General features: G+C 42.6%; 1 protein-coding gene across 6 annotated transcripts in view; it reads right to left on the reverse strand.

The window, feature by feature from the left end:
- The window catches only part of LGI2 (leucine rich repeat LGI family member 2), a 71,241-nt gene that overhangs the window by 35,967 nt on the left and 9,086 nt on the right, over positions 1-26,188 (reverse strand). For 4 of the 6 annotated variants that reach the window (XR_012882555.1, XM_075858826.1, XM_075858817.1 and 1 more), the window contains exon 3: positions 22,728-22,799. The exons of the other annotated variants lie outside the window; for them this stretch is intronic. Coding sequence is in view for 3 of the 4 variants with exons in the window: in XM_075858826.1 (XP_075714941.1) it covers positions 22,728-22,799 (72 nt within the window). In the remaining variant the exon portion in view is untranslated. The remainder of the gene's footprint in view (positions 1-22,727; positions 22,800-26,188) is intronic. 6 annotated transcript variants of the gene reach the window in all.

Consider the following 26,188-nt stretch of genomic DNA (forward strand, 5'->3'; position numbering starts at 1 on the left):
GGATTATCGTCCGATTTGGTTTTAGGCCTTCCCTGGTTGCAGTTGCATAATCCCACGTTTGACTGGAATACTGGGGAGCTTACCAAATGGGGTAATGAATGCTTGACGTCATGTTTTTCTGTTAATTCTATTTCTCCCCCTAAGGAGGTGAACACGCTACCTGAGTTTGTTCAGGACTTCGCTGATATTTTCTCTAAGGAGGCCTCCGAAGTGTTACCTCCTCATAGAGAATACGATTGCGCTATCGATTTGGTACCAGGTGCTAAGCTCCCTAAGGGTAGGATATTTAATCTCTCTTGTCCCGAACGTGAAGCCATGAGAGAGTATATCCAGGAATGCCTGGCCAAGGGTTTCATTCGCCCCTCTACTTCTCCGGTAGGTGCTGGCTTCTTCTTCGTAGGGAAGAAGGATGGTGGTCTTAGGCCATGCATTGACTACCGTAACTTGAATAAGGTCACTGTAAGGAACCAGTATCCCCTTCCTTTGATTCCTGATCTCTTTAATCAGGTTCAGGGGGCCCAATGGTTCTCTAAGTTTGATCTACGGGGGGCGTATAACCTTATCCGTATCAAAGAGGGGGATGAGTGGAAGACTGCGTTTAACACGCCCGAAGGTCATTTTGAATACCTCGTCATGCCCTTTGGGTTGTGTAATGCTCCCGCGGTCTTCCAGAATTTCATAAATGAGATTTTAAGAGATTACCTGGGGGTATTTCTTGTAGTGTACCTTGATGACATACTTGTGTTTTCCAAGGACTGGTCCTCCCACATTGAGCATGTCAGGAAGGTGCTCCAGGTCCTTCGGGAAAACAAACTGTTTGCTAAGACCAAAAATGTATGTTTGGGGTGCAGGAGATACCATTTTTGGGTCAAATCCTCACTCCTCATGAATTCCGCATGGACCCCGCCAAGGTCCAGGCTGTGGCGGAATGGGTCCAACATGCCTCCCTGAAGGCGTTACAGTGTTTCTTGGGGTTCGCTAATTATTACAGGAGATTTATTGCTAACTTCTCGGTCATCGCTAAGCCTCTTACGGACCTCACTCGCAAAGGTGCTGATCTCCTCCACTGGCCTCCTGAGGCTGTCCAGGCTTTTGATGTCCTTAAGAAGTGCTTTATCTCGGCCCCGGTGCTGGTTCAGCCCAACCAAATGGAGCCATTTATCGTGGAGGTTGACGCATCCGAGGTGGGAGTGGGGGCTGTCTTGTCCCAGGGTACCAGGCCCCTCACCCATCTCCGTCCCTGTGCCTACTTCTCCAGGAAGTTTTCGCCCACTGAGAGTAACTATGATATTGGCAACTGCGAACTCTTAGCCATTAAATGGGCATTTGAAGAGTGGCGCCACTTCCTGGAGGGGGCTAGGCACCAGGTAACGGTCCTTACCGACCACAAGAATCTGGTTTTCCTAGAATCTGCCCGGAGGCTAAACCCGAGACAAGCTCGATGGGCGCTATTTTTTACCAGATTCAACTTTTTGGTTACCTATAGGGCTGGGTCTAAAAATTTTAAGGCTGATGCACTGTCGCGTAGCTTCATGGCCAGCCCTCCTTCGGAGGAAGATCCTGCTTGTATTTTGCCTCCAGGTATAATCATTTCTTCTATTGATTCTGATTTAGTCTCTGAAATTGCTGCTGATCAAGGTTCAGCTCACGGGAACCTTCCTGAGAACAAGCTGTTTGTTCCCCTGCAATTCCGGCTAAGGGTACTTAGGGAAAATCATGACTCCGCACTATCTGGTCATCCAGGCATCCTGGGTACCAAGCACCTCATTGCCAGAAACTATTGGTGGCCTGGGTTGCCTAAAGACGTTAAGGCCTACGTCGCCGCTTGTGAAGTTTGTTCTAGGTCCAAGACTCCCAGGTCCCGACCAGCAGGCTTACTACGTTCTTTGCCCATTCCCCAGAGACCTTGGACCCATATCTCCATGGATTTTATCACCGATTTGCCTCCATCTCAAGGCAAGTCGGTGGTGTGCGTTGTAGTAGACCGCTTCAGTAAGATGTGCCACTTTGTGCCCCTCAAGAAACTACCCAATGCTAAGACGTTAGCTACCTTGTTTGTCAAACACATCCTGCGTCTCCATGGGGTCCCTGTCAATATTGTTTCGAACAGAGGGGTACAATTTGTTTCATTGTTTTGGAGAGCCTTCTGTAAAAAGTTGGAGATTGATCTGTCCTTCTCCTCTGCTTTCCATCCTGAAACTAATGGCCAAACCGAGAGGACTAATCAGTCTCTAGAACAATATTTAAGGTTTTTTATCTCTGACTGTCAATATGATTGGGTCTCATTCATTCCCCTCGCCGAATTTTCCCTTAATAACCGGGTCAGTAACTCGTCAGGGGTCGCCCCCTTTTTCTGTAATTTTGGGTTTAATCCACGGTTCTCCTCCGTTTCACCTGGTAGTACCAACAATCCCGAGGTGGAGGTCGTTCATCGGGAACTGTGCACAGTCTGGGCCCAGGTTCAGAAGAACCTAGAGGCGTCCCAGAGCATACAAAAAACTCAGGCAGATAGAAGACGTTCTGCTAACCCCTTGTTTATGGTCGGAGATCTGGTGTGGTTATCGTCTAAGAACTTGCGCCTTAAGGTCCCGTCCAAGAAGTTTGCTCCCCGGTTTATAGGGCCGTATAAGGTCATTGAAGTCCTCAATCCTGTCTCCTTCCGACTGGAGTTGCCCCCATCTTTTCGAATACACGACGTGTTTCATGTCTCCCTCCTTAAACGCTGCTCCCCGTCCTTGGCTCCCTCGAGGAAACCTCCTGTCCCCGTTCTCACCCCTGAGGGGGTGGAATTCGAGGTGGCCAAGATTGTGGACAGCAAGATGGTCCAAGGCTCCTTCCAGTACCTGGTCCATTGGAGAGGATACGGGCCTGAGGAGAGGACTTGGGTACCCGCCCGGGATGTTCACGCTGGGGTATTGGTCAGGAAGTTCCACCTTCATTTCCCCAATAAATCAGGTCCACCTAGAAAGGGTCCGTGGCCCCTCATAAAAGGGGGGGTACTGTAAAGGTTCTGCCAGGCACAGCTTCTGTGTATACGCCCATAGGTAATCAGTCTGCACCTGCTTCTATGTCTGTGAGACTGACTCCATCTTCCACCACTCAGGATGGCAGGCTTAGGAGTGGGAGAGCCTATCACAGCCTGGCCAGGCGGAGCTAGCTCCCGCCCTCTGTCTATTTATACCTGCCTTTCCTGTTCCTCCTTGCTTGCTTTTCTTCTCATGTAGTTTCCTGGCCCTGCTGCAGCTTCTGAACTATTTTACCCTGCTTCATACTGACCCTGGCTTACTGACTACTCTCCTGCTCTGCGTTTGGTTGTACCCCGTCACCTAGGGCGGGTCGTTGCAAGTAGGCAGGGACTGAGTGGCGGGTAGATTAGGGCTCGCTTGTCTGTTTCCCTACCCCCATCATTACACTGTGTGTGCTGTCCTCTGAAGGGAGTAGTACACACCGTTGTAGGAAATCTTCAGTTTCTTGGAAATTTCTCGCATGGAATAGCCTTAATTTCTAAGAACAAGAATAGACTGTCGAGTTTCACATGAAAGCTCTCTTTTTCTAGCCATTTTGAGAGTTTAATCGAACCCACAGATGTAATGCTCCAGATTCTCAACTAGCTCAAAGGAAGGTCAGTTGTATAGCTCCTCTAAACAGCAAAACTGTTTACAGCGGTGCTAACATAATTGCACAAGGGTTTTCAAGTGTTTTCTAATCATCCATTAGCCTTCTAACACAGTTAGCAAACACAATGTACCATTAGAACACTGGAGTGATGGTTGCTGGAAATGGGCCTCTATACACCTATGTAGATATTGCATTAAAAAACAGACGTTTGCAGCTAGAATAGTCATTTAGCACATTAACAATGTATAGAGTGTATTTCTGAATAATTTAATGTTATCTTCATTGAAAAAAACTGTGCTTTTCTTTAAAAAATAAGGACATTTCTAAGTGACCCTAAACTTTTGAACGGTAGTGTATATATCATGCAGTGTCCCTTAAAGGTAGCAGAGTATATAGGGGTGGTAGGGTATATGAGGGGCAGCAGGGCATATGAGGGGCAATGGGGTATATAGGGGGCAGCAGGGTATATAAGTGGCTGCAGGGTATATTGGCAACTGCAGGGTATATAAGGGGCAGCAGGTTACATAAGGGGTAGCATGGTATTTAAAGGGCTGCAGGGTATATAAGGGGCAGCAGGGTATATAGGAGGCAGCAGGGTATATAAGGGGCAGCAGGGTATATATGGGTAGCAGGGTATATAAGGGGCAGCAGAGTATATAGGGGTAGCAGTGTATATAAGGGGCAGCAGGGTATATAGGAGGCAGCAGGGTATTTATGGGGCAGTAGAGTATATAAGGGGCAGCAGGGTATATTACAGGCAGCAGAGTATATAGGGGCAGCACACACTTTTACAAAGAGAAATAAACACATGCAGACACATATAAACACATACTCTATACACACACATATACACACAGAGACACATACTGTATACACCCACATATACACACAGAGACACATAGACACTCACCACCCATCCTTGCTGACAGGATCACAGGTTTCTTGCAGGATGGGCTGTGGGTGGAGCTTCTCTTGCTCCTCTGCTCTTATTTACTCCGTGTGTGTAACTAAGAGTAGAGGACAGAGCACAGGTAGAGCCCAGTGCTGCGCCCTACAACCTGGGAAGGTGCAGCGACCTGTGCACTTGCACAAGTCGCACACCCCTAAGGCCGGCCCTGTGAATGGGCTCCTGTGAAACAGAAGGGGGATGTCAATAGAAATATTTGCCTGCCGGCAAAAGGCCCTTTTTAACAACTACAAGCAAGATAAAATAACAAATTTTTATTAGGCTATTATAGCAAAGACACACTACATAGAAATTCACTGCTGATAGTAACCAGCATAGTGCAATGTGTGCCAGTAGCAAGATTCAAAGTGTCAGTAGCAAGATTCAAAGTGTCAGCGGCTGCAGCACGCTGCACTCTGACCAAGGTCAAAGTCAGTATCAGAGATCAGCAGTAACAAGTTAAAATTTCAAAAGAGCCCCCCCGACATGTTACACTGCAGATGCAGCGTCTTCAGGGGTATCGGGGCTAATGATAACGCGCCGCAAAATTCAGAGAGCTATATGCAGGAAGAATTGCCTTCAGCTGTTACCTAATTAACATAGTGGCCAATAGAAACTGATATTGAAGGTCGAGCCTCCACAACATTGATGGACAGGCGACAGAACAAATAGCACACTCAGCATGCAAGAACCAATGAGAAGTAGCGAAAGTGTCACATGCGCACTAGACCACAGCGGGGAAATAGAATCCCACAGTCACTAGCAAAGTAGCGCATGCGCAATTGTTCATTTTAGCGAGATAGAATGTGGAGCCTCTGCAGTAATAGCAGACAAAAGGACCAGTAATAGACTCGACATGCAGGGACCGTTAACACATAGCGGAGTCAGCGCATGCGCAAAAGGCCATCGCAGGGAGATAGAATCTCAAGTCAAAAGTACAACAGCGCACGCACAATGGTTCACTTTGCTAGATAGAATCACATAGTTTGGGATTAAGAAACCACTGGAGCGCTTGCGTGAGGATAAGTATATAAGTGCTGACGTGCTTAAAGGCTATGTTGTGGGCTAGTGTAACAGTCCATTTTAATGTTGCATTATAACAAACACGATGAATTGATCGTATATCAAAGTAGCACCACATGTCATATTTATACTAAATTGCCACATTTATGTCAGTGACACACTGCAACACGAAACGAGAACACGGCGCTGTTATCAAAAAATATGTAGTGCACTTGTCAATTAACAAGAAATCATACAGTAACAAAGTAGGAATAATGGCAACTCAATACCATTAGCTACCTCTGTAGCGATATTACGGCAGTGTCAAGGGTCTCCAGAATGACAGGACATATCTGTCATAACTAAAGTTAACCATGATTTGCCATGATTAAGAGCAACACGCTTGCTCGAAACGCGTAGGCTAAGGCCATCTAGCCCGCTATATACATACTCCTTGAGACTGCGTCTCCTGCAATTTTTAACCATTTTCCTTAATAAATTTGGGAACGGATTTCCTTTTTAACAAAACACAGCGCCGGATCACTTTCTTCTTTTTCCTAAAGTTAACCAACAATGGGGTATGGTACTCGATCAATGTAGTATCAAAAGCACCAGTAGAAAAACCACAGTGGGTACAGAAACCTAATTATCCAGGGTTAAAGAAACACCGCAAAAGTAAACCCCTCATTTAAACCACCTGGACTGAGGGTACTCAATCGATGGATCCAACGGGCCTCCTCCTGTAGCAATCTGCGATCCAGATTGCCAGCTCTGGGGCCCAATTTGATCTGGTTGATACCCCAGAATTGTAGAGAGCGAATATCACCCCCATGCATAGACCGAATGTGTCTGGACAATGGTGTGTCCTCCTTCTGGTTGATTGTGCTCAAGTGTTTGGAAACTCTTCTCCTTAACTCTTGGACGGTTTTGCCTACATAGAACTTAGGACATGGGCACTTGGCAACATAGACTACGCCCTTACTTTGGCAGTTGATGAACTGTCTTATTTTATATACTCTACCATCAAGTGGGTTAGAGAATTGTTTAACTGTGGGCATCAGGTGACAAAACGAACAACGGCCACACGGATGGAACCCTACAACTGACGACTTAAGCCAGCATTTAGATGCCACCATCGGTCCAGAGTGATGGCTATGTACCAAATAATCGCGCAAATTCTTGCCTCTGCGATAGGTAATGCTGGGAGTATGGGAAACTACATCTCGAAGGTCAGGATCAGCCAAAAGGATTGGCCAATGTCGCTGCAGGATCTCCCTAACTTGGCGAGAGCCCGCATCGAAGGTGCCAATACATCTGATATTGGTAGATGCCGTAAGTTGTGGAGTATCAGCTGATTTCCGTTCATATAAGAGTTCCTTCCTATCAGTCGCTCTTGCCCTAGCATACGCTTTATGAAGCCACTTCTTAGGATATCCCCGTGCATGAAATTTAGAAAAAAGGCCATCGCATTCCAGTTCAAAGGACCGCTCATCAGAGCAGTTCCTTTTGGCTCGAAGATATTGCCCAATGGCAATGCCCTTCTTGAGGGCCACAGGATGATGGCTTTCCCAGTGTATTAAACTGTTAGTTGATGAGATATCTGTATGTACACCACCAGCAGGATCCAGGGAAATTTTAAGGGCCAAGAAGATAATCTCCTTTTTATGAATAACATGAGTAAACTTCATGCCCACCTTGTTATTATTAAGTGTGACCATAAATTTGTCAAATAAAATCAAGTCACCATCCCAAAGGAGGAGAATATCATCAATGAATCTCCCCCAAAATAGGATGTGACAGGTGTAAGGGGACAATTCCTCAGTGAATACTACAGTATACTCCCCCCACCCTAAAAATAAATTTGCGTAGGTCGGTGCACAGATTGTGCCCATTGCTGTGCCCTTTATTTGTTGATAGAATTTATGGTCAAATAGAAAATAATTATATGTCAGTAAAAAACGAAGTAATGACAATAAAAATGTATTATGTGCATGAAATTGAATACCCTTAGTGATAAGGAAATGTGCAACTGCAGTGAGACCAAATTCATGCTGAATATTAGTATACAATGATTCAACATCGATACTAGCAATAAATGTGGATGGGGTGACGTGAATATCCTGGATCCTGTTGATGGTGTCCTTGGTGTCTTTCAGAAATGACGGCAATGAAGTGACAAAGGGGGAGAGGATCTCATTGATGTATGTACTTATACCCTGGATAAGACTGTCATTACCCGACACAATAGGCCTGCCCGGAATGGGGCGGGAAGCCTTGTGAATCTTTGGTAGGGCATAAAATGTCGCCAGTGTAAGGCAAGGGTTGTACATATGCTTAAATTCATCACTGGTAATCAGATTCTGTGTTCTTGCTTCATTGAGCAATTGGCACAGATCCTTCAAAAATAAGTCAGTGGGGTTTTTTTCAATAATAATATATGTCGTGGCGTCATCCAGTAGTCTATGGGCCATAGCAACGTAGTCGTCAGAATTCATGACGACAATGTTGCCCCCTTTATCAGAGGGCTTGATGGTAATTTGGTCATTGTGACAAAGTTCATCTAGTGCCTGTGTCTCTGTTTCATCTAAATTTGCAAGTGCCCTAGTTCTGTCTCGTTTGATCTTTTTCAAGTCCGCACATACCATCTTGACGAAAACGTCAATATGAGTATACTGCGAGAATGGCGGAGTAAGTTTAGATTTAGGGCGCAATGAAGAGAAGGGGGATGTCAGCGCAGGGAAGAGGAGAGACATTGCTGAACATTCATTTCTGCGCTCTCGCAGACGTCGGTTAAGATGCACAACAAGAGTCATGGTATCGTCTAAAGACGAGGACAGAGGCTAATTTACAAGAAGATCATTTAAGGTTTCAGAAAGGCCTTGGCAGACTTGACAATGGAGCGCTGCTTCATTCCACTGTGAAGGAACGGATTACCGTCTAAATTCCGAACAGTAATCCCCGACATTAATCGCCGTCCTTGCTGAAGAGATAACACATTGGACTCAGCCACTGCAGTGATATCTGGTTCACCATATAATAAACCTAGGGCCGCAAAGACGGTCTCAACAGAGAAAAATTCAGTGGCATCAGGTCTCAACGAAACGGCCCAGGTTTGAGGACCTCCCTGCAATATGGAAACAACGAGGCCAACTCGTTGCTGCTCAGTGCCATTGAAATTAAAAGTTATGTTCACTGCTGATAGTAACCAGCATAGTGCAATGTGTGCCAGTAGCAAGATTCAAAGTGTCAGTAGCAAGATTCAAAGTGTCAGCGGCTGCAGCACGCTGCACTCTGACCAAGGTCAAAGTCAGTATCAGAGATCAGCAGTAACAAGTTAAAATTTCAAAAGAGCCCCCCCGACATGTTTCACTGCAGATGCAGCGTCTTCAGGGGTATCGGGGCTAATGATAACGCGCCGCAAAATTCAGAGAGCTATATGCAGGAAGAATTGCCTTCAGCTGTTACCTAATTAACATAGTGGCCAATAGAAACTGATATTGAAGGTCGAGCCTCCACAACATTGATGGACAGGCGACAGAACAAATAGCACACTCAGCATGCAAGAACCAATGAGAAGTAGCGAAAGTGTCACATGCGCACTAGACCACAGCGGGGAAATAGAATCCCACAGTCACTAGCAAAGTAGCGCATGCGCAATTGTTCAAAAAGGCCTTAGACGAAAATACAATTTACAACTCTCATGAAAGTTAATGAAAGACTTATGATCATTGGAAAAACGATCAGGTAAGTTCATCTTCGGTTCAACCGGAGTTTAAGATGGAACGACTGCTTGGACCTGCGCAGTTTCATTGTGTTGAATCCTTTCGGCTAGATCTTGTACCAGCTGAGTAAGACCGTTCATCTGCTCCACCATGCCGCATATAGGTTCCGTAATTTAAGGGCTTGTGATTATGTGAAGGAATCACTACTTTAGCAATTCCCTAGCGTGAAAGTTTATAGAATTGCTATACGAGAAATTCCCCAAAGGCAGCTGGAGACTGTCTGGATCAAGTGTACAAGTAAATCAGCTTCCTCAAGTCCGTCCCCACTCTGATCAGCAGAGTCTAAGGCTACTCTATGGTCTTCAACAGAGCCTGCCGCAAGGCAGGTTGGATTTGGCCGCAGAGAACCAAGGTTGCTTTAACAGAATAAGGTGTTGGATTGGAGGTGCACTTGCAGGCAATACCAGAACAGATAACCAGACAAAGAGGAGTAATAAACAAGCAGAGTTTAAACCAGGAGAGACTAAAAGTCCAAATTGCAAAACAGATGTATACCAGGATTTGCAGAGGTTGAAACCAGTTGTGAGCAGATATCAAAATAAGTAAGTAGAGGGTAAATCCAAAGACAAAGCTGAAGTCCAGTTCAAAGAGCGAAAGTAGACAAGGTAATTCAGGGTGTAACCAGGAGCTTGATCAGTAACATGTATTCACAAGAAAATCACAAGCAACAAACAAGAAACTGAACAGACTCAAATACTCCACCCTTGGCCCTAATAGGTTGCAGACAGAGAAAACAGATTGGCTCTGCATTTCAAACCAGGGCCACTCAGAAGCTTGGCTAGTAGACATGACAACCTAAAAGTGACGGACGTTTCCTAACAGCAACTTTTTTACTCCATGTGTTTCTGAAAATCTCACCGTGTGATTACAATTTAATGACCAAAAAAACAATTATTTTTGCCGAAGAGCGGAAAAACAAAAAACCATCGAAGGATTTCTACAGTTTTCAATAAGAAACATGCTAGCTCTATGATTTTGTTCAAACCACCGGGATATATCGTAGGTATTGAGGTTTAGAAATCAAGTAAGCTCCTATTGAGGTTTGACAATTTATTTTCAGCTAAATAGAAAATCTGTTCAATATTGTTACCAAAAACACCCCCATATAACTTGTTAAGGTGACTGGAAAGGCCAGATTTTGTTTAGGACCAATGCCTATTCATTCCCAGTAAGGATGTAGACAGTTTTACCATTAAGGACGCAGTTTCATCACTTATTTAAGGAATATTGTGGGTTTTTTTCCATAAATTTTTTGGGGAATTTAAATAACTTCTTTTTTTTGCTACCATAGTGTACATTTACTGATGTATATCACGGACCAAACATGCACGTGTGAACCAGACCTTTCAGTGTAAAATAAAAGTGGACTTGTTAATGGCAGCCCTAGGGTACATCATGAGGCTCCCAGCTACAATAGCACTCGATCACCGCTCTGTGATCGTGCAGGAGCCCCGAATAGGGTAACAAAGGAACATCACTCCTTTTGTTTACAGTCTTAGGTGCTACGGTCGCTATTGGTCACAGAATGTAACTGTTTAAAGAGTTTTTAGAGTTTTTTCCACTCCCAGCCATTACCGTGGAATATCAGCTGTTAAATACAGCCAACTTCTGAAGATAAGGGCATGGACACAGATCCTGAGTCTGCACCATTAGGGTATGTTCACACGTAGTGAACAAAAACGTCTGAAAATCCGGAGCTGTTTTCAGGCGAAAACAGCTCCTGCTTTTCAGACGTTTTTTTAACAACTTGTCCCAAGAAGTGTCCTGCACTTCTGTTGACGAGCCGTCATTTTACGCGCCGTATTTTGACAGCGACGCGTGAAATAAAGGCTTGTGGGAACAGAGCATTGTAATTCCCATTGAAAGCAATGGGCAGATGTTTGTAGGCGTATTAGGGGCGTTTTTTTCAGGCGTAATTCGAGGCGTAAAACGCCTGAATTACGTCTGAAACCACTGCGTGTGAACATACCCTTACTGTACTGTATATTTATAGCACGCTGCACAAAGTGCTCAACGCCTCTGCCATAAATGTATGTCACGGTGCGGGAAGGGGTTAAAGTCTGAGAGGTATGACCTACATACTGTATCTTAATGCTGCATTTAATCAAATAAATTAAAAATGAAGAACTACAGTTCATAAATTATTTGAGTTCCTTTTTCCATGTTATTTTTACATTACTAAAACATTCTTTATGTCTACATCTATAGGTTCCCTTTATATCTAGAAAAAGACGCATCTTGATTTTCCACTTTTTAAATCAATAAATTTTTATTGAAAAAATGTTTACAACTTTTTTTTTTCAAACAATAAAGAAAACCATCCTTGGTCCCAGAACATGGACCTGCGTACAATAATACATACATGTGATATGTCATTGAAGGATATACATAATCCTAACCAGAAAATAACAACAAAAGAACGTAAGAACTTTACTATGCCATTTTCAAACCAATGTTAATATTAAATATGTCATATTGCCATCGATCTTTCTGCACTTAAGTGTAATACTTCGAATTTACCCAAAGCTCCCAATACCGTGAATTCTTCGCATACCCAGAGGGAGATTGTAAAAGCATGGATTCATGATGACATGCTATATTTACCCTGCCTATCACCTCCGATAAAGAAGGGGAGATAGTTGATTTCCATGACTTAGCTATTGCCATTCTAGCAGCAATGAAAACATGGTGTATCAGTACCCGATGCTCCGCCATTATGTCTTCCAAGCCAATGTCTAAAATAGCCAATTCTGGGCAGAACCTCATAGGTTCTCCTATAATTTCAAGAATGAGGCGAAATACCTCCCTCCACAGTACCCCCACCCTAGGGCAGGACCACCACATATGCAACGTGGAACCCAGGGAACCACATCCTCTCCAGCAGCCACTAGAACTGCCTTGGAATATGTGTGCACATCTGGAAGGAGTTAGGTACCATCTCATGTGGATTTTACGGGTGAGTTCAATATGGTTAACACATTTGGAGTGATGAGTAATCCAACCGGAAGCTTTCATCCATTGTGCCAAGGAAAACGTCGAACCCATCTCCCGTTCCCATCGTAATATGTGAACTGTCTTCCCTGAGGACTGTTTTTTCAAAATTAGATCATAGCTACAAGCTAGACCCTTACTGTGACCTTGCCATTTAAACAGGAATTTATGATATGGGGAAAGACTTTTGGGTTGAGCTGGGATGGCTATAGTTTGTATCATATGACGTATCTGGAGATACTGGTAAAACATGGATTTATTTACGTCATATTCCCTTACCAACTGCTCAAAGGATTTGAAGTGTTTCCCCTCATATAAATCTGAGAGAGCTGTTACGCCCAGCGATTCCCATGTCTGCAAAAATACATGTGGGACCAAAGGTTGAAACGCTTGCAATGGTATATGATCATTAGATAAGTACACCCAGCGATTTGCGCATACCTCTAATTTCCAGCATTTCAGTGCATCAGATGTGGTTACCAAGACCACCTTAGACCTATCTGTCCCCACATATGTCGCGGCCATCAGATTACGAATGGAGGAACGGGGAAACATCTCATTTTCCAACTGTGCCCAAAGTGACGGAGCCGAGGAGTTCCATAACGAACCTAACTGGTCTAGGATGGCTGCTACGTTATATGCCGTTACCTCTGGGACTCCCAGACCCCCTTCCTTAACCTTCTGATACAATAAAGATTTGGCAACCCTCGCTCTTTTATTATTCCAAATGAACTGGAGAAACATATGTTGAATTTGAGAAGTGATGCTAGTAGGTATTAACAGTGGAATAGTCCTACAGAAATACAAGTATTTGGGAAGCAGTAACATTTTAACCAAATTGACTCTAGCAATCCAGGATAACTGGAACTTGTTCAGTCTTTCACACTCCAGTCGTAAATCCGCTATAAGCCCTGAGTAATTTTCCTGCAGAACCAGAGACAACGAGGAGTAGAGTTTTATCCCCAGGTATGCCAACCCTGATTCTGCCCATGCCATATCAAAGTTGGACAAAGTGCGTTTCAATTGAGGCTCCACATGAATTGGTAACATCATGGACTTTGAGACATTTAATTTATAATATGATACCTCTGAAAACTTAGATATGATGCTGAGTAGTTCTGTCAGAGATATGAGGGGAGAAGTACAGGTCACAATAACATCATCTGCATATAATCCGATTTTGTGTTCTCTTCCTCCTACCCTTATACCCGAGATTTTTTTAGAATTTCGAATCATTTCTGCAAATGGTTCCATACATAGGGTAAAAATTAGTGGGGATAGAGGGCATCCCTGCCTAGTCCCATTAGTGATGTTAAAGGATCTAGAAAGAATCCCGGAAGACAGAACCTTAGCCGAGGGCGAGGAATATAGTGAAAGTATGGCTGATTTTATAAATGAATGGAAACCAAATTTGTCTAATGTGCTTTCCAGGTATTGCCAGTTAACACGGTCAAATGCCTTTTCGGCGTCTAGAGAAATAAAGAGGGAGGCACTTTTAGATTCTCCGGCTATCTGTATGAGATCTAACATCCTGCGTGTACCGTCACAAGCTTGCCGGCCCTTGACAAACCCTACTTGTTCCAGCGCTATTAGGGATGGTAAGCAATCATTCACTCTATTCGCCAATATTTTGGCATATAATTTTATATCGCAGTTTAATAGGGATATTGGACGAAAATTGGCCGGGGAATCAGGGGATTTACCCGGCTTAGGGAGAGTGACTATCGTGGCCTGTAACATCTCAGGGGGAGGTGCCTGCTTATTCGCGATACTCATAAAAGTGGAATGCATGTATGGAATCAACGAGTCTGCGAAAGTTCGGTAATACTCATTTGGCAGCCCATCCGGTCCCGGGGATTTATTTTGTTTGGATCGCAGAATGGTCAGTTTAATTTCTTCAACCGTAAAAGGGGAATTTAATTGACTAATTTGGGCCTCCGATAATGTTGGCAATTGAATTTGCCTTAAAAAATCCTTCACCCCCGCTTCAGATACCACAGGGAGGTGTTTATCTTGATTTAGATTATAAAGGGTACTGTAATAAGACGCAAATGTATTGGTAATCTCTTGAGGATCATACACTTTTGTCCCTTCTGAAGTGTTCAACCATGAAATTTTGGATTTAGCAACATGCTGTTTCACTCTTTTTGCCAGAATTCTACTGGGTCTGTCACCTTGGATATAGAAGTTCCATTTGAGTTTTTTTAAAGTTTTCTCATATAGGAAAAGTTGGTGGTTACGCAGTTTGTCCCTAAAATGTCTTAGATCATCACGTAAGGTGGGAGACGGGGAAACTTTTAATTTTGCCTCTAATTTCTGTATGTTGTCGATAAGGAATTCAAATTCCTTATCTCTCGCCCTCTTTGCTTTAGCCGCAGCCTGAATAAACAGGCCTCTTACAAACGCCTTATGTGTACACCAGAGGAGTTCAGGTGATGAGGCCGATGGGCTATTAATCTCAAAAAATTCTTTCAAAGCTAAGTCTATTTTGGCTTGGAGATCTGGGGAATTTAATAAGAATGTGTTCAACCTCCAAGAAGAGCTCCGAGGTGTAATATAATGATCTGAAAGTTGAAGCATGATTGGTGCATGGTCTGACCAGGTTATCAGGCCAAGGGAGGAGGACACCGAATTTCTTAACACTTCTCTATCCACCAGAAAATAGTCAATCCTAGAGTACACCTTATGTGGGGAAGAATAGAACGTGTAATCCCTTTCAGAAGCATGCTGGTATCGCCATACGTCATGTAATTCTTCCTCTTGCACCCAAGAACTCAAGTCATGAGACAATCTAGTATTTCCCCCCGAGCGATCTATATCTTTGTTTATCACTATATTAAAATCCCCACATAATATTAAACCCCCTTTCTGCACTGATTTAGCTTTTGACAGTACCTTTTTAAGGAAGGGAAGTGGTCGTACATTAGGGGCATAAACAGATACCAACGTGTATGAGAGGTTATCAATTTCACATACTAAAATAATAAATCTACCCTGTGGATCAGAAACAACAGAAATGCATTTAAAAGCAAGTGACTCTTTTACCGCAATAATTACCCCCGCCTTCTTTCCGCTGTTAGAGGCATAGTACACATGGGGAAATTTTTTATGTTTAAATAAATGGCAATCTTTAGAGGACAAATGTGATTCCTGCACACATATTACATCTCCCTTGGACTTGAACGCTTCCTTCCAAAGTAAAGATCTCTTGAAGGGAGAATTCAAGCCATGAGCATTTACAGAAAGTATTGTAAGACCCATTAAGACCTAAAAGAAAAGTAATTATGGTTATGGCATAGCAATGGAGAACCAACATAGAACATCCCACAACAGGAAACTTGAAAAAAACACCGAAATGAATATGCTATATAGCACATTCACTGCAACCAGGAAAATCCCTCTTGCAGGGAAAAGAAAAATGGAGGCAAAAGTTCAGCCTAAGAACTGTAGACAGAAAAGAACCGTCCACCTGAGAACTCCGAAAGCCTTGAAGTGCCGTTCGAACCTTAGAAGCCTCAATTTTCAATCAGGCGGTCTCCGATCCGGTTTACTCCTTGCGTCCGACCACAATGGCGAAATCATCTCCGGCTTAGAAGGATTTCTGGTACGGGGATTTGAAGACAGGGACGCCATGAGCCCCCAAGAAATCAGCAGGTCTTTTGCCGAGGTAGGTGAGAGGCAGACATGGTGCGTGCCATTCCTGGTGATTATTAATTTTACTGGGAATCCCCATTTGTACAATATACCGTTATCTCTCAGAAGTTTTGTCATCACAGCAAATTCTTTTCGGCGTAGCATAGTCGCCGCTGATAAATCCGGGAATAAAGTAATGTCCTTAAAGCGGTCAGTTAGGTCCGGAGAGTTCTTCAATCCTCTGAGAAATTCATCCTTTATATGAAAGAAGTGGATTCGAGCAATTGTATCTCTTGGTAGGTGAGCGGCAATGTGCTTAGGTTTAGGGATTCTGTGAATCCTATCTATGGTGAGATCCAGGGCCGATTTTTGCGGTAAAACGATTCCCATAAGATCCGTGAGAAATTTTGCTAGTAGATCTGGTTTTTCCACTTTTTAAAATGCTTGTTTCAACTATGTTTTTTATTGTTTTTGGTTGCTTTGGAATTATTTTGTTTAAAGAGAGTGCAGCATGTAATGGGGAGGACTGAACAAACCCTGGGGCACTTTAAAAAAAAATTCTACCTCCCTCCGTTATTTAGATATCGGTGCCGTTATATTTGGTGGCCGATATTTAAATAACCCCCTGAACTGTCAACAGGGCATGTACTGGAAAGGGGGCGTGTTACTATGGCTGTGACACTGTCCAATCAGATATGGACAGTGTTACAGCAAGAGCGAGGAGAGGGAGAGTGTGTGCACGCAGGCACACGCTCTCACTCTCACTCTTCAGCTTTCAAGATTAGTCTTCTGCCGAACTGGCAAGGGGGCGTGTCACTGCTACGGACAGTGTAAGAGCTGGGCAGAGGATAGCGCGCTCTCATCTCTTCAGCTCTTGCGAGAGATCAGTCTTGTATTGTCTGCCGAACTGGCAAGGGGGCGTGTCACTACTACGGACAGTGTAAGAGCTGGGCAGAGGATAGCGCGCTCTCATCTCTTCAGATCTTGCGAGAGATCAATCTTGTATTGTCTGCCGAACTGGCAAGGGGGCGTGTCACTGCTACGGACAGTGTAAGAGCTGGGCAGAGGATAGCGCGCTCTCATCTCTTCAGCTCTTGCGAGAGATCAGTCTTGTATTGTCTGCCGAACTGGCAAGGGGGCGTGTCACTACTACGGACAGTGTAAGAGCTGGGCAGAGGATAGCGCGCTCTCATCTCTTCAGCTCTTGCGAGAGATCAGTCTTGTATTGTCTGCCGAACTGGCAAGGGGCGTGTCTCTGCTACGGACAGTGTAAGCGCTCCCCAGCTCTTACACTGTCCGTAGCAGTGACACGCCCCCTTGCCAGTTTGGCAGACAAAGTACAAGACTGATCTCTCGCAAGAGCTGAAGAGATGAGAGCGCGCTATCCTCTGCCCAGCTCTTACACTGTCCGTAGCAGTGACACGCCCCCTTGCCAGTTCGGTTGAAAAGACTGCAATCGCACACACTCCTCGCTCTTGCTGTGGCACTGTCCATATCTGATTGGACAGTGTCACAGCCATAGTAACACGCCCCCTTGCCACTGTTCAGGGGGGTATTTAAATATCGGGCGCCAAATATACCGGCACCGATATCTAAATAACGGAGGGAGGTAGAATTTTTTTTAAAGTGCACCAGGGTTTGTGCAGCCCTCCCCATTACATGCTGCACTCAGCTGCACATGTATGGGGAGGTGAAAGGTTCTCTTTAACACTGGGTCCATAAGAAGTAAGTCCCAATATTTTGTAGTAATGGTAATCAGATAATGTTTACTAGTTGCTATAGTTACCGTTGAATGCAAAATAAAAATAAACATAGGGGAGATGCAGTTTGACCCTCCACGGCCTCCGTAAGTTGGATACATTATCTATTAGGATACTATATATTATCTTTCTATTTCGTTTTTATTTGTAATGTTAAGTTTTTTCAAAATTATTATTTATTTATTTGTAATGTAACATTTTGAAAAAGGGAGAAGTATTAATCGTGCTTTTAAAATGTTGTGGTTTTTTTAAATAATATATTATGTGAGCTTTTAACAGCTGCCTTTCCAGTCACTTTTAAGTAGAAATTCTGATATTTAGGGGTTACATGCAAACTTTTTGTAGTGTAATTCCCCGGTTGCCATATCACACCATCAGCACCACACTGATAAAGTAACTGCTGTGCTACAGTCACATATAAATTCTGATATTCCTGCCATTTTATCCATGCCTCATGAAGGTCCCAGATTGGGATGTAAATGCAATGCATGTATTCATTTCTACAACAATAAATTAATCTATATACAAGACACCTGTGCTTTTAATGTACTTTTGTGATTCAAGCAGCGCCTCATCGCAAGGAGTTGTTTTACAAATTTCCCCTCTCTTGATCCCCTGGCTTCAGGGATCTAAGCGTATTCTCCGTATTGGAGCAGCAGCTGGATACACTATTAGGGTATGTGCACACGCTAGCTGGCTTTTACGTCTGAAATTACAGACTGTTTTCAGGAGAAAACAGCTCCGTCGTTTCAGACGTAATTGCTCCTCCTCGCATTATGTGAGGCGTCTTTGACGGCTGTAAATTTGAGCTGCTCTTCATTGAATTCAATGAAAAACGGCTCAAATTACATCCAAAGAAGTGTCCTGCACTTCTTTGACGAGGCAGGCATTTTACGCGTCGTCGTTTGACAGCTGTAAAACGAAGACGCGTAAATTACAGGTCGTCGGCACAGTACGTCGGCAAACCCATTCAAATGAATGGGCAGATGTTTGCCGACGTATTGTAGACGTATTTTCAGGCGTAAATCGAGGCATAATACGCCTCGTTTACGCCTGAAAATAGGTCGTGTGAACCCAGCCTTAGAGTCGTAACTAGGCTTTCCTTCACCTAGGGCAAGACAGCAGGAGCGCTCTCTTCACTTTCTGAGGTCTGAAGAGAAGAGCAGGGCAGTTAGGTGAATGAGCTGTGGCAGGCACGTGTAAAAGAGTGAGTGCCGCTTACTGCACTCATCCTCCTGCCCCCACTAACGTTAAAGGGATCGGCCGATGCTAGGGGGGATTATACTGCAAGGAGGTGTCTGACCATCTGACTGACTGGAGAGGGCTCTTTGGGGGGGTAATCACCCTGTAGGGCCCTCAGTAGTTATTATACTGTAGGGAGGGTCGGAGCGTCTAATTGACTGCTGAGGGCTCTATGGGCGGGGAAATTATTTCTTACCCATACAGTCTTCTTTCGTCAGTCAGATGCTCAGACACCCCCTTGCAGTATAATCCCCCCCCCCCACCATAGAGTCCTCAGTAGTTATTATATTGCACAGGGGAAGTCAGAGCATCTGACTGACTGCTGACGGCTCTATGGGGGGATACCCCCCACAGAGCCATAAGTCAGATGCTCAAACCCCCCATTGAGCACTAAGCACTAACCTTCTTTGCAGTATAACCCCCCCCCCCCCCATAGAGGTCTCAGGTGTTATTTTACTGCAAGGGGAGGGGTTTCTAACTGCCTAAAGAGTAACTAAACTTTTTTTTAAACAATTTACATATCATAGTAACGTGTCGGAAGTTTTGATCGGTGGGGATCACATAAGTATTGGCATACACAACAACACTAGTCAGGTGCGTGGCACTGAGACCCCTGTGTATACGTGTTGCTATCTTTATTGGTTCAACATTTCTGCATATAGTTAGAAAATGCCCTCACATGGAGTCCTTCTTATAACACAATTACAATAGGGATTTGCAATGTTTGCATTTCCTTTCTAAATTCTTTCAAAAGTCTCCTAAGGCAAGGCTTTAATTAAACATTCGTTTCTGATTTTAATACAATTTCACATCAAAAATTGAGCATATCTGTTACTTTACTGTTTTGAATAGTTATTTGATGTTTTTTTTCTTCAGTAATATATTTCCAAAATTCTGCAAGTTGCCCTTAGAAACAGACATTGCTTTATCACAACTTTGCTGTCAAACATGTAACTAAACAGAATCGCTTTGTGTAATTGTTATCTGTGTCCCAAAATGCACTGCTCCCTAGTAACAGGAAATTTAGCTTTCAACATGAGGAGGAAGAAAACATTCTGAAAATCAAAATAATTCCAAAATAATTAAAGCATTATTTACAGATTCATTAAACATTTTATGTACATTCTTATTGTGGACATTTTATGTAGTTTCATACTGTGAAATGTTCAGAATTGTTCAAAAGCACAGTTTTCCTTTAATGTCAGTATATAATATAGTATTGTTCAGTATATTATAGTAAAACATTAACTTCATCTAAACTTTCCCTTTAAAGAGGAAATTCCACCAGGACAACCCCTGTTCATATGCCCTATTGAATGGCGGTCATGTAATGCTAACTGCAGATGTGTCCACCCGTAACTTTGCTTGAATTTGCTTAAGGTCTTCAATTTCTCAGGAAGCCAATTCAATACAATATTTTGCACGCTAGCAAGACACTTAATAGGCTGCAATTCACATCCAACCACTGGGTGGCTATACATAGACACATATAGTATCTCGTGACAGAATATTGTGAAATCATGTTTTGGGTTTTTTCAAAGCTGGTCATTTTGCGCCACTTATCTCAGGTTATGTTGAGATACGAGGGAAGGTATCAGATTAAAGGTGTTGTCTGTGATCAGACTACCTCTTTAAGGGTAAGGCGACATGGAGCGATCCTGACACGGCCGCGACATGACCAACAACCACACCATGTTTGGCGCGGCTGTCAAATACCCTGTTAATGGCTGCCCGTTAATGCAGGCAAAACGTCCTGTTAGCTGCAAAATCGTGCGGCCATTAATTAATACACTCTTTATGGCCACATGATTTTGCAGGTAAACACGCGGCCATTTACCGGGTATTTGACAGCCACGCCGAACATGGTGCCGGTGTGGTTGTTGGCCGTGTTGCTACCGTGTCAGGGCCGCTCCGTGTGGCCTCACCCTAATATTGTCTTGGAGCCGTATCAATAGATCCAACTGAGAGGATGGATCATAGGTGGATTACTTATAATAGGCTAACATTAACCTAGATTTTAATAATAGTAATACGGGCTCGTTTTTTTAATATATAAATCTAAGCTTTTTGGGTGGGTTTCTAATTTTTTTATATTGAGATGATAGTTTTTATGGTTAAGGGCTGCCTGTTATTTAGTCTCTTATTACATTTGCTTTGCATTACGCATTGCATAGAAAAAAAGAAAAAGCAAAACAAATAATAGCAATTTATTTATATAATTTTGCTCCCTCCTAAGCAGGCAGGCAGCTAAGTGAATAGTGTTTGCTTAGAATCAGTTCTCAGCTTCTGCCCCGATAAGATGGTGGACTTATGGTATGTTCACACGCACAAATTAAAACGGCTGAAAATGACAGAGCTGTTTTCAAGGGAAAACAGCCTCGGATTTTCAGCCGTTTTTGAAGCAGAAAATGTTTTTTTGAGCCTTTTTTTTTTAGACGTTTTTACGCAGCATCTTTTTACGCGCCGTTTTTTAAAACAGTGGTGTAAAAAAAATGCCCCGTCTGAACAAAACACAGTTTTTCCCATTGATTACAATGGGAAGCTGTTTATCGGCGTTTCACAAGCATTTTTCAAAGCATATTTCGAGGTGTTTGCACCCCGAAATACGCCTGAAACCGCTGCATGTGAACATACCCTTAGTTTAATGTTCATTTTGGATTTAAGGTCTCTGCAGTGGAAACAGCTACCTACCCAAAAGTTAGGAAAATGCAGCAGAAAAATACAGTGAGGTACCTGATGACAAGCCCTCTTAGGCCCAGTTCACACAGAGTTTTTTTTACGCTGATTGTGACGCATAAATCGCATCAGAATAAGCGGCAAAAAAACAGCCGAAACCACCTCCCATTGATTTCAATGGCAGGCGGAGGCATTTTTTTCCGCGGCGGTCTTTAGCGGTTTGCGGTAAAAAAAAAAAGCGGCATGCTGAAGAAATTTTGAGGCAGATTTTTCTGCCTGCAAAAATCTCTGTGTGAACTGGGACTTATACTATTTTAAAGGATCTATAAACACAAAAACTGTTCTATGAAAAAAACAAAAGCAAAGAACAAATAAAAAATATTGTAATTGCTATTATCCCCGTACACAATCATCAGCTGCAATATGTAGTTCAGAGTATGCTGTATGTCCAGAAACCTTGTTAGTAGGTATAATTACGACTGTAAATATGGCAGCTCTCTCTCTCCCTCTCTCCCAATAGGAAGTCACAGCATGGTCTTAAATGGGTCCTTTTATTATGTTTTCACCTATGAAATAAAACGTTTCCTGTTATTTTTTCTATAGGGGAGATCGAAGACCCAAATCTTTCTTGCTACTAGGAAAAATGTTTGCAATAGACCCATGTACATGACAAAAAAAGCACCGTACTAATGGCATAATTAACTACAAATTGAAATGTGCACATTACAAGCAAAGTGGGACCTCAAGCTCATCATCAAAGTGGGACCCTTGACTCTGAAACGGAATGCTAGTGACTGACCGGAACCTCAGCAATCCGCTACATATAGTTGAGCTGTGATTGACAGGGGATAGAGCTAAAAGCCAAGGTAAAAAAAAATATATTCAGCTTCAGATAGAAAGAAAAATCAACACGTAAGGAACTATTTAAAGGCCTACCAGTACACTATTCCATTGTCTTCTTTTTGTGTTTGCAGCCCCTTCAAGAAGGTAATAAATCCATATGAATAGCTCATACAATTGCACATGCCAGAGGATGAAGAACAGAATAAAACATATTACATTAAGTGGAGCACTTACAGGTATTCAAGGTGAAAGAGACCAGCAAAGGCATCGTCTCGAATGACAGTAAATGAGTTAGAATTCAGCAAGCTGAAAATGAAGACAGCAGGTTAGAAGTGAACCAGACTTTATGGTGCTCAGAATTAGTCAAGCAGAATTTATTGACTGCTCTAGAAAAGCCCTGAGAAGTGCAATATTCTGCCTATCACTGCTGAGTCAACCCGCGCTGGCTTCATGACGACGCAACACACTAATGCTTTTAGGAAACTTTAGCTGAAAACTCCATAGCTTCGCCTTCCTGGTGGCACTCTGCATTTTAAATGTGATCTTAAGAGAACCCTGAGTAGAGTTTTTCTTATTAAGACAATGCACAAAATGTATTTTTGTGTACTATATTATGACTTGAGATGATGGCAATGATTATGTTTATGAAAGTGACATTGCCCGATGAAAGAGTATTTCCACCAGAAATGTATTTCTGAATAGATGCATCCGGCCTCCAGTTCAAATACATTAGGGGCAGGTAAAGTATAGCCCCAGTGAAAAATAACAAGTTCACACTGCTCTTACAACCTCATGTACAGAACCTTTGTGAAGCCTTTTGCTTCATTTTTGCCAATTTTGCCAAAATTCTGACATCCATCTAGCCGTAGCCTTATAGATGGAAGAAGGTGCTGGTTTATGGTTAACTAATAGGTTGCTGCCATTCAGATCTGGACCAATGGCATTCATTAAACCTAGGCACTATCTATAAAAAAAAAAAACAACTGTTTGTGATGGCTTCCTTCAACCACTGTGGTTTCCAATAACATAATTATTCAGACGAATGTGAAATACGTCCGTGTGATGGCCGTTAAAACAACGGCCGTCAGACAGACGCATGTATTTCAATGGGGCCGTCCACACGACCGTTGTTTCAACGGACGGTGTGAAGTGTCCGTTGAAAAATAAAACATGTCCTCTTTTCTTCCGTTTTCACGGATATTTCTATAGACTCAGGTCTATGGGGATCTGTGAAAACGGGACCCGCAAGGGGGCAACTCAGACGTGAAAAACTAGTTTTCACGTCCGAGTTTTCCCACGTTTGTCTGAATAAGCCCTTATGCTTAATGGCAACTAAATGTAGTCTTTTGTAATGAAATGTTCACTGAACATGCTACCAAGCCTGTTGTAAATGAATACATTTGAAGGGTCTAAATCTGTATATAAGGCATTTAGTGCTCATGTGGTTCTCAAGATCTCTTATTTGAGTCCTCAGTCCGTTTTTTAAAAGCTTAGAACCTCTTTAAGTCTGGTTGTTAAAAAAATTTAAAAACAGCAAACAAAAAGTATAATAATAATAATAGCAATAAGAATTATACATGAAGCTAAAATCAATACATGCAAAGTTGCAGCTGCTTAAAAAAACATGAAAAATAAATCAGGCATACATTTTAATGCATAAGCACATTATGACTTTTAGAACAGGTCAGAGAACTTTTTAAATTGTAAGGAGAATCTTATTATATTGTATAGCTGTTTTTTTATTTTTTACCATCCACTCATCTATTATTGGTTTTCTAGGGATTCAATACGACTGACTTTAGAGACACACAGGGAAGATCCGGCGGACATCCCATACCAGCGATATCGACGAACAGCGACAATGACAAAGGCCGAGGGTCGGCCGAAACGTCTTACCAAGTCGCTTACTACCTCAACATTACCACTTTTGTTGCAATAAAACTTACATTTATTTGCATCTGGATCTCTTGTGTACCTCTGTGTGTGCTGGGGTTATATATTTTCAATATTGTGGGATTCTCGTCCCTACCTTACTAGCACCACGCTAACCGATTGAGGAGTGCATCCCAATATCTATCTTTAATGACTTTAGTCTGCAACATTGAACTCCAGTGTTTTTAAAAAAAAAAAAAAAAAATCTTCTACGGAAATACAGTACATTCAATAAATCTTTAGGAAACCCTTGCCATAAATCCAAATGGGGTCTCTTGCTGGGCCCTGCAATCACATCCCACCATCCCAAGGTATAATATTGTACAGAGTGAAAGCCCTAAGTACTGGGGGGGGGGGGGGGGTTTGGGAGGTTACAATACATGACAAGTAATAGATGTTAACGTTCATGTTAGGCCACTCTCCATATTCCATAAGATATTTCCTTCCCAGTTGCATCTTGGCCGGTTTAACCATTTAAAAACCAAAGCAAGTCAAATGCTGCAGTTACCCATACCATACACATCATCCATTTTATTTAAAGGGACATAAACATAAATCTATCATCTCCATTTACTGTGTCGTTAAATGCAATCTATTGATCCCCATAAGCAGCCTTGTCAGGTTTGGGAGGGTTTGACTGACATGTTTTTCAATGGGATTACTGTCCAGAGAAATGTGTGCCCCCATGATCACTACTTAATTTTACACAAATCCATATCTGAGAACCACCTTAAAAATGTACATGCATATGGATGAATATTATTAACAGCTAGTTGTATTCAATTCATTTTAATAAGATTTCCATGATAGGCTTAACACTCCTTTAAGTGTGATGAATATGAAATAGCTGAGAATATGAAAAATTGTAATCCGCTCGCCCCTAATACATTATAATTCTCGGCTATGTAGTTTACATGAAGAATGCATCTAGTGCACGCGTTCATTTTCCAAGTGTTGATTTTGCTGTGATTAATGAGGTCTAGTCCAGGTATAATACGGTTCTTTTCTCTTATTCTGGAAGGAGGTAAATTTAATGTTAACTGCTGATTCCTGCAAATGCCATGTCTGAAAAAGTTTCAATTGTATATTAACCATGTAAAAAATACCATTAAGAGGGGGAAATTAGGGTTACAAAGGTTCTAAAGAAATAATTAGAGAAATACCATCCTTTAACGCAGACATCATTTGTATTTACCATTTATGATAAATAATAGATGAGCTTGTAAGAAATAGCTATTAGTCCTTCATACTGTATATTAGACCGTATTTAAAGGCAAGTGATGTATTTACATTCATATGGAATATGCCATAACTTACAGATTCTGAGGGTCAGACCCGTTAGCATTTTTTCGGCATAACTCCGTATTGCAAGTGGTGCTGCGCAAAGAAAAATCCAAAGGGACTGTTGTGCTTTATATGCTGTGGCCCCTTTGTTGTTGCAAACATGGGGAACCCATTCATAATTAACGGTGTATTGCAATCCACCAGAGAAATCGGCACCTCAGAGAAGGATTTGCTACAGAACCAGGAGAGAGGAACTCTATGCTGAGCAACCCAACTCTTATATTGCAAGGGGTCCACACACTTTTTGTGCACATGGGCCTTCTGCCCTCTATGTGTGCCCCTCTTTCTACATTTTTCACAGTTTAACATCTGGAACAGTTCTGAGCAGGTTTTGTATTTTTGCGGCAGGTACAGTGTTTTCATGGGAATAGTGTATGGGGCAATCTGTATTTAACCAACTACAAATCCGTACAAATGTT

This window comes from Rhinoderma darwinii, chromosome 1 (genome assembly GCF_050947455.1).
Source record: "Rhinoderma darwinii isolate aRhiDar2 chromosome 1, aRhiDar2.hap1, whole genome shotgun sequence".
In the NCBI taxonomy this organism is placed as follows: Eukaryota; Metazoa; Chordata; class Amphibia; order Anura; family Rhinodermatidae; genus Rhinoderma; species Rhinoderma darwinii.